The 9,832-nt window shown below is 43.9% G+C and overlaps 1 protein-coding gene across 4 annotated transcripts in view; it reads right to left on the reverse strand.

The window, feature by feature from the left end:
* Positions 1-9,661, reverse strand: part of LOC140425594 (palmitoyltransferase ZDHHC3) — a 45,777-nt gene extending 36,116 nt beyond the window's left edge. The window contains exons 1-2 of one of the 4 annotated variants that reach the window (XM_072510071.1): positions 9,351-9,661; positions 5,536-5,862 (exon numbers count right to left, since the gene is read on the reverse strand). In XM_072510071.1, coding sequence (XP_072366172.1) covers positions 5,536-5,835 — 300 coding nt within the window. In that variant the 5' untranslated portion in view covers positions 5,836-5,862; positions 9,351-9,661. Of the gene's footprint in view, positions 1-5,535; positions 5,863-9,197 lie in introns of all 4 variants that reach the window. The other 3 variants (XM_072510072.1, XM_072510074.1, XM_072510073.1) reach the window with 3 other exon arrangements.
* Positions 9,662-9,832: the final 171 nt, after the last annotated feature.

The following is a 9,832-nucleotide window of genomic DNA, read 5'->3' on the forward strand; positions in this document are numbered from 1 at the left end:
TCGTGTGCCAGGCTAAGCCTGATACAATTTAAGGTGTTACACAAGGTGCATATGACTGGAGCACAGCTCAGTAAATTTTTTGGGGTAGAGGATAAGTGTGCGAGATGCTCGAGAAGCCCAGCGAATCACACCCACATGTTCTGGTCATGCCCGGCACTACAGGGGTTTTGGGTGGGGGTGGCAAAGGTGCTTTCGAAGGTGGTGGGGGTCCAGGTCGAATCAAGCTAGGGGTTGGCTATATTTGGGGTTGCAGAAGAGCCGGGAGTGCAGGAGGCGAGAGAGGCTGATGTTTTGGCCTTTGCGACCCTAGTAGCCCGACGCAGGATATTGTTAATGTGGAAGGAAGCCAAACCCCCGGGCGTGGAGACCTGGATAAACGACATGGCAGGGTTTATAATGTTAGAACGGATTAAGTTCGTACTAAGGGGTTCGGCTCAAGGGTTCACCAGGCGGTGGCAACCGTTCGTCAACTACCTCCCAGAAAGATAGAGGGAATGGAAAAGAAGTAGACAACAGCAGCAACCCGGGGGGGGGGGGGGGGGAGAGAGAAGAGGAATCGGACGGACTCTCAGGGATGTTATTGTATATGTATAGGCACTTGTTTTAGGTAATGTATATTGGACTGTTGGATTGTATCTTTGGAGAGTATTTATCTTTGACAAGGCAGTTGCCATTTAGTTTGGTTCTTGTTTGTTCATATATTATTTATTTATTTGTTTAAAACTGGCCACTGTTATTTATATTGCTTTATTGTTGTGTAAAAGAAACACTACGTACTGTTATGTTTGGCCAAAAAATCTTGAATAAAATATATATTTTTTTTAAAAAAGGATACAAGATATTGAAACCATTTAAATCTCCAAGAAGCATTCTTTTCTGCTATTTTGGCACACAATCAGATAAATAAAGTGAATAATCAACAGTACAAAAATGCTGCCTCAGACTTTACTCAGCTCCCAGGAGATCCATTAAAATCTCTTTGTTCTTAGCTCTTTCCCATCAACCACACGGTGAACTCAAAGCATTTCACTCGATAAATCCCCACGGCTACACACACCATATACGAGTGCCATTTACAGATAGAATACAGACAGTGAAGCAACCAAAGAACCACCAACACTTGCTTCTTGTTGGTCACTTGTTCTTTTTGAAAGACACAGATCTAGTTGGGTTGTTTCCACAGGAGGCAAGCCTCCTCTGGCATGAGGCCATTATTGGCGAGTGACCATGCATTTCTACAGTATCTTTAGCAATGAGCACAAGCAAGCCATTCAACCAGACAAAGTGGAGGCAAAAGAAGAAATATAAGCCATTCATGATTTGATTTGATTTATTGTCATATGTACCGAAGTACAGTGAAAAGTATTTTTTTGCAGCCGAGGGAACGTACACAGTACGTACATGGTAGACAAAAAGAATAATCAAAACAGAGAACATTGACAAATGGTACATCGATTGATTACAGTGGTGAGGCTGAAGCCAGAGGAGCCAAGTGTGTTTGAGGATATTTAGGCTGAAGAACTTTGAGAGGTAGGAACGTGCAAGGTCATGAAGGGAATTAAACATAAGGATGGAAGCTTTAAACTGCAGATGCTGAGGGAACAGGGAGCCTCAATGTAGGCCAACGAGCAGAGGGGTGATGAACGAGTGGACCTTGGTGGTATTTAAGATACAGGCAGCAGTTTTGGATTAAATGGATGGATACTGGAGGACTGAGTGCTGGAGCAGTTGTGCCTGTTGTTGATGACGGCAGGGCTGGGGGCTTTCTCAGCAGATGGGCCGAGACAGGGACGTTGAGGTCTTTGTGATGGCTGGCAGATGGAGTTGAATAGGATGCTGTGGGTGCAAGTGAGTGGGGGGATGGAATCGATGGTAAGGGGTACAGGATTTGTGGTGAGATCAGTTTCAAAAAGCAGAAACCTAAATTTGTAGAAATATTTCATTTTCATTCTTTCATGAAGTGCAAGATTATTTCACTAATCTGTTTAGAAATTTGTAGTGCAAGTGCAGCTCGATTTGTTATATTTTATCTGAGAAATCTCGTGCCCCTCAATAGACTACAGTGCCCGTTAATTGCAGCAAATGAAACTTAACTATTGATTTTTTTCAAAATGTATTTGTTAATTAAGTAATGTACGCTTCTTGTAGACTGAAGCCAGGGTGTTCCTTTAAGTTAGCAGATTTTTCCATTTGACTAAGAGATAGGCCATCTGTGAGTGAGTTTTATTTATTGTGCAGTTTCTGGTAATTCATTAAAAAGATATATTACAACCGTAAAGATGATAAAAGTTCAGCAAAGTCCAGTGCCTAGTTAAGTTGGAGTATGAAAGGTGTGTCACAGAGAGAGCATATTGGCGATCTTTATCTTCCAAGTTAACTGATCTCGGATGGGACAGAGGTGAAGGTGTTGCAGTTGGCCACGTTGGAGGAAAGCAACAATTGTTCCGACTTCTGAATGCTAACCCGTACCGATTCCAGACTACTCTTTTTTTTTTTAATTTTTGGAGTACCCAATTCATTTTTTCCAATTAAGGGGCAATTTACCGTGGCCAATCCACCTAGCTTGTACATTTTTGGGTTGTGGGGGCGAAACCCACACAAACACAGGGAGAATGTGCAAACTCCACACGGACAGTGAACCAGAGTCAGGATCGAACCTGGGACCTCGGCGGCGTGAGGCTGCAGTGCTAACCCATTGTGCCACCGTGCTGCTGACTCAAGAGTATCCCGATCTGTTCCCTGTAAGAACACTATTCACGGCACCCTATGCTGCTCTTGCTCATGTGGTGGGTGGGGTAGCATTGTTAGTATGCGATGGGATAAGTACAATAGCAAGAAATGATTTTGAATCGGAGGATGGAGAATTCATATGGGTGGAGGTAAGAAATAACAAGGGAAAGACGACAATGGTGGGAGTAGTCTAGAGGTCCCCAAACAATAGCAATACTGCAGGAGGGAGAATTAAGCGTGCGATAATAAAGCCATGTAAAAAAGGTAGTGTTTTAATCATGGGTGACTTTAATCTTCATGTAGATTGGGAAAATCAAATTGGCAGAGGTAGCCATGAGGAAGAATTCAGAGTGTATTCGGGACAGTTTCCTGGAACAATATGTTGAGGATCCAACCAGGTATCAGGCTATATTGGATTTGGAATGTGTAGCAGGTTTAATAAACAATTACAGAGTAAAAGATCCTCTTGGAAGCAGGGACCATTCAAATAACATTCCAAAAATAAACATTCAAGGGGGTGAGGGTGGAGGGGGAAATAAATACAATAACAGAGTGAATGCAGTATTGCCAAGTTTGCAAATGACACAAAAATAGGCGGGAAAGCAAGTGGTGTGGATGACAGAATCTACGAAGGGATATAGCCATGTTAGGCAAGCGGGCAAAAACCTGGCCGATGGAATACAAGGCAGGAACATGTGAAGTTATGCACTTTGGTAGGAAGAATAAAGGAGCTGAACACTGAACAGCTTTTGTTCCCCTGTCTAAGGAAAGATATGCTGGCATTGGAGGCAGTCCAGAGAAGGTTGATGAGGCTGATCCCAGGTATGGAGGGATTTTCTTATGAGTAAAGGTTGAGTAGATTGGGCCTGCACTCATTGGAGTTTGGAAGAATGAGGGGTGAGTTATTGTAACATATAGGATTCTCAGGGGGTTTGACAGAGATGCTGAGAGGATGTTTCCTCTTGTGGGAGAGTCTAGGATCAGAGGGCATTATCTCAGATTAAGGGGTCGCCCATTTAAGGCAGACAAAAAGGAATTTCTTCTCGCAGAGGGGAGTGAATCTGTGGAATTCTTTACCGCAGAGAGCTGCAGAGACTGGTGTTGTTAAGTATGCTCAAGGCTGAGATCGACAGATTTTTAATCAGCAAGGGAATGAAGAGTTATGGGGATAAAGCGGGAAAGTGGAGTTGAGGATTATTAGCTCAATCAGCCATGATCTCATTTAATGGCGGAGAAGACTCGATGGGCCGAGTCTTATAGTCTAATGGTATCAGGGATAAACTTCAGTTATGTTGAGAGAACTAAATAACTGTGACTGTTCTCAACAAAGAACAAAGAAATGTACAGCACAGGAACAGGCCCTTCGGCCCTCCAAGCCCGTGCCGACCATGCTGCCCGACTAAACTACAATCTTCTACACTTCCTGGGTCCGTATCCCTCTATTCCCATCCTATTCATGTATTTGTCAAGATGCCCCTTAAATGTCACTATCGTCCCTGTTTCCACCACCTCCTCCGGTAGCGAGTTCCAGGCACCCACTACCCTCTGCGTAAAAAACTTGCCTCGTACATCTACTCTAAACCTTGCCCCTCTCACCTTAAACCTATGCCCCCTAGTAATTGACCCCTCTACCCTGGGGAAAAGCCTCTGACTATCCACTCTGTCTATGCCCCTCATAATTTTGTATACCTCTATCAGGTCTCCCCTCAACCTCCTTCGTTCCAGTGAGAACAAACCGAGTTTATTCAACCGCTCCTCATAGCTAATGCCCTCCATACCAGGCAACATTCTGGTAAATCTCTTCTGCACCCTCTCTAAAGCCTCCACATCCTTCTGGTAGTGTGGCGACCAGAATTGAACACTATAAACACTTCTCCTTAGCACAGAGAAGATTAAGTGGGAGGTTACATAGAAGAATTCAAAATTATGAAGTGCGTTGATCCTTCAGATAGTGGGAAACCATTCAATAGCAGGAGGGTCAAGAACCCCAGGACACAGAGGTAAAGAGCTTGGTCAATGATCTAAAGGGGACAAGGGGAAGAATTTGTTTTTATGCAATGTGTTATGATCTGGAATATGCTGCCTGAAGAGATAGTGGAAGCAGATCCAAATCTCCCAAGAGAACATTTGCAGAAGACACAAATTCTGTGTGGATAAGAAAGTGCGGGGGACGGGGACGGGGACGGGGGGGGGGGGGGGGAGACGGCTCATTGATGGCTCTTTCAAAGATCTGAGGGGCACAATGGGCTGAATGGTCTCCTCCTGTGGGTATCATTCTGTCACCATGTAAAAGGTGTTTGTAGGTACAGACTCTTGCTGCTCTACCTTTCCAGAGCTACAGGCAATTCACTGATTCCTTGCCCAAGTGGGCATTCACACAGGAAGAGACGCAGCAACCTATTTGATAATGGATCACATCACGGATGAATGACTGAGTCAGAGTCAGGTCACCCAAGAAGCATTTCCGAGTAGCGACCTTGGCAGAGATCACGATTGGCCGCAGGAACTGGCGGTTCTTCCTGCTTCCTTCTTTCACCTCCAAGGAGGAACCATGCCCCAAATTAGCGAACAGCACAGACCAGAAATTGTGCCCATGATATCCGGTCTTGTATATTTCAGCACCGCATAATGTGGTACTTAGCAGCTAACTGAGGTTTGCTCTGTACACCACAATTTAGTCAACCGACCTCCTGTGTACTCTTACTAGCACAGGGTCAAACTGGTACCAGTCAGTGATTAAATTGGCACTGAATACATGCAATTCCTCTCTTAACATTAATGGAGGTAATTAAATGAGTGACTTACAGGATCTGTCAGCATTGCTCTCGAGTGAGAAGCCAAAGCAAGGAAAGCCAGCATGTTGAAGATAATCCCATTAATGATACTGTACAACAAGTCTTTTGCTGGCACGAGCATGACAAAAATAACCACAAACTCTGCGTAGAAAATCAGCATCCAGGTGACGACGGCGCAGGCCAAACCACAGCCATCTTTGATGAACCATATCCTATCCATGGAGTTGTCACTGGAAGGTGGCAGACACTGGTCAGCTTGCAGGTACTCAGCTCGCCGCTCAATATCCCTGTTTCGACTAGATGACAACATGATCTAATATGCAGTCCATAATTAAACCTGTACAAGCAGGGAAGAAGAAAGCTCCTTCAATCTTTTTTGCCAGCCTTTAAAGACATGCAACTCAAAAATTCACACTATATCCTAATATGATCTTGACTATATCTTAGTGTAAACATCAATGGTTGCCAAATTGCACCGAGTAAATGTCACCCTTAATTCTAGGATTTTTGTTTTGAAGAAGAAACATCAGGCAACTCAATTTCAGATAGGATACATGCCAAGTTACCCAATATGAACACTGACTGCGTTAGTTCTTGGCCAATAAGAAGGAACGACAGCAATAAAATTAAATTACCTCGGATGAGGTGAGTCAGTTAGATGGATAAACTAGAGAAGCTGGGATTATTGTCCCTTGAACAGAAACGAGTTGTGGGAAATTTAACAGAGGCCTCAAGGGGATTTGATACTAAATAAGGAAAACGTGTTTCCCGGGCAGCAGGGTCAGTAATGAGATAAAATAAAATCTAGGAGATAGATCAGAAGAGGTTCTTTTTGTGCAGCAAGCCGCTACGATTGGGGAGTGGGACTAATTGTTCTTTCAAAGCCAGTACAGACAGAATTGACTGAATGGCCTCTTTCTGTCTGTACAATTGCAATCGAGAGCACAGAATTTCTCCAAACTGACCACCGTCACTATAATATGGTTCAAGATCAACAGTGGAGTGTATTTTTGTTCCAACGCAATTTCCTTTGCATGTTTACTCTCCTCAGACCATGCACTGCTCTTTGATCAAAGAACATGAAATCATGATAAATAATGATTAGACTAGTCAGAATTTTTTTTAAAATGACAACTATATTATAACCAATGTTTCATAGCATTGCTATTCGTTGCTGCTTTTTCAGGTTACAAAACTGGAACTGATTAATAAGTTGCCCAAGGCAGAACACCAAGCTCAATAATTACATTTAAACACCATCTACAATATGTTACTAAGTTGTCAAATAAAGACCATCAAAACATATAGCAGATGTTAGTTTGTGAGTGCAATGCAAAAGCTTTCTCCTGCATGCTTTTCATAACCATGTTAAAAGTAGCACTGTTCTTAGTTTAGTTTACAGCCACCTTCCAAGGAAAAATATTCCACCCACATATGAATTTAGTTCACATTTTACCCCAGAACCATCAGCTGTTAACTGAATGCATGCAGATTTCAAAGCATAAAATGCAAACCCCTATCCCAACTGTTGAAACTTTGAACATCAACGTTGCTCCTCAAAATATCTCTCTCACTTTTTGGGCAGGGGAAGAATGGGGTGTTAAAAATTTACCAACAGTGGTTTGAAATGTTCACTTGTTTGGTCAGGTTAGTGCAAGCTAAAATTGTTACTGTCTTCCATGTTCGATCACCCAGGAGAATACTGAAAACGTTAAAAGATAAATTATGACCCATCACTAATTTACAGTTAAGTGTTTTACAGAAGCCTCCACAAACCATTGTGAAAGCCAGCTGTCCAGGGAAGGAAATCTGCCATCTTTATCCGGTCTGGCCCATATGACTTCAAACCCACAGTATCCTGGGTGATTCTTAACTGCTTGATGAAACCACCAAATTCAAGGGCAATTAGGGATGGGCAACAAATGCTGGCCTTGCGCATACATCCCATTAAAGAATAAAAACACAACTGTATTCCAATCATAGAATGTACAGTACAGAAGGAGGCAATTTGGCCCATCGAGTTTGCACAGGCCCTTGGAAAGAGCATCCTACCTAAGCCCAGACCTCCAGCCTATTGTCATAATGCAGCAACCCCACCTAACCTTTTTGGACACTAAGGGGCAATTTAACATGGCAATCCACCTAACCTGCACATCTTTGGACTGTGGGAGGAAACCGGAGCACCTGGAGGAAACTCACACAGACACAGAGAGAAAGTGCAAATTCCACACAGTCACCCAAGGCTGGAATTGAATCCAGGTCCCTGGTTCTGAGGCAGCAGAGCTAACCACTGTCACACCCATCGTGACGTGCATCATACAAAACAAAGGCAATGAACTTATCTTTGATCATATCTCATTGTAATTATCCCATTGGAAAGGCTTTACAAATGGTTTCCAAACACTACTTCGAAAAGGGAACCAAAATGAAAATCTCAGCAGGTCTGGCAGCATCTATAGGGAGAAAAAAAAAAGAGCTAACGTTTCGAGTCCAATGACTCTTTGTCATTGGACTCGAAACGTTAGCTCTTTTCTCTCCCTACAGATGCTGAGATTTTCTACCATTTCCTTTTTGGTTTCAGATTCCAGCACCCGCAGTAACTTGCTTTTATATTTCAAAAAGGGAAATATGCAGGAGATATCAGGAATTCACTCTAGCCAATCCTGATAATGGTTGTTACAGTCTTGCACACCAGCTGCAACAGCCGTTACCATTGTTTTACTAAAGTTATATCTTGTCAGTTTTGAGAAATCCATATTTTTTTCCAGGTTATTGGCTACACTATGGACATTCTGCTTTCCTATCAGATTGTTTGTTTCGACTACCTTCGAATGAAACATCTTAATTGCACTTAAGTTTATGTTTAAATGTCACATGTTCATGTCCATTTTGATGGAAACAAGAGTGTATTTGAATCATCACAAAAAGAAAACAAGAGGCTGCTGGAAATCCAAAATAAAACAAAGTGCTGGAATTATTCAGCAGGTTAGGCAGTGCCTGTGGCAAGACAAACAGAAGTTAACAATGAAGATTCATCGCCTTGCAACATAAATGCTGCTCCTCTTTCCACAGGTGCTGTCTGACCAGCTGAGCAATTTTTGTTTTGGTCAAAGGGGGCAGTACTTCAATGAGTACAATGTTATTCCTATCATGTTTCTTCTATCAAATTGTAACAAGTTCAAAGTTCTTTACTTTGACATTCAGACAGGGACAATTTTAATATTTTTTCCATTTACAGAGCAATTTAATCCATCTACCCTGCGCGTCTTCTTGGAAAAACCCACGCAGTCACAGGGGGCAGGGGGAGAAATGTGCAAAGTCCACATGGGCAGTGACCCAGGGCTAAGGATTGAACCTGGATCCTCGGCGCCGTGAGGCAGCAGTGCTAATCACTGCATCACCATGCCGCCTGCAGGACAAACGTAAGCACTAGAACCTCCTCAGTGAATTGAAAAAAATACACAGAATATGCACAACAGTTCAGGTTCATTCGCAGGATGTTACCTCAAACAGCACAATACAAAACAAACAGCAAAACAGATGCGGTGGGCATCATTCAGTGAAGTTTAAAGTTTAGTAAAACTGGGCACAGTAAGAAGTCTTACAACACCAGGTTAAAGTCCAACAGGTTTATTTGGAATAATTTGCTTTCGGAGCTTTGCTCAGACTCACCTGAGGAAGGAGCTGTGCTCCAAAAGCTCGTGATTCTTACTGTGCCCACCCAGTCCAACGCCAGCATCACATCACAATAAAACTGGGTCAGTCTAATAGGTTTAAGGCTTTTTAATGAGCCCCTTGGAGACATTGAGGAGCAAGGACACTCACCAGGAAAACCTTTGCTTCTTTTCGGGCCTATCCTACCCCTCCCCCTCCTCCACACAGACACACCAGCCAGGTGAAGCCAGGAGCCCTCAGGCTGACACAGGGGAGCCACCACCACGCCTCAGGCCGCATGAAAGCCGAGGCCCGGCCTCCCCTTGGGCGGGGTCCGCTCGGCAGCGCACCCGGGGAGACACCCACGATGTCCCTGGGCTAATCAGGGGACCCACCCGGCAGCAGCAGGTACCGCCACCACCGTCCGTTACCCTGGACGCCGAGAGGAGGGAGGAAGGTCGGGCGGACCGGAAGCGGAAACGGAGGGGCGAATACGGAGGGGCGAATCCGGAGGTGACGTAAACTCTGGTTCACCATAACGTCAGAAACGGTCACCCAACCGCCTCCACTACAACAACAACTGTTCACCCAGGCGGCGCCATAATTCATGTTAAGCACATTCGCCGATTGATTTGAGCTGGGTGGCGATCCCA

The sequence above is a fragment of the Scyliorhinus torazame genome, chromosome 6 (assembly GCF_047496885.1).
Source record: "Scyliorhinus torazame isolate Kashiwa2021f chromosome 6, sScyTor2.1, whole genome shotgun sequence".
NCBI classification, from domain to species: Eukaryota; Metazoa; Chordata; class Chondrichthyes; order Carcharhiniformes; family Scyliorhinidae; genus Scyliorhinus; species Scyliorhinus torazame.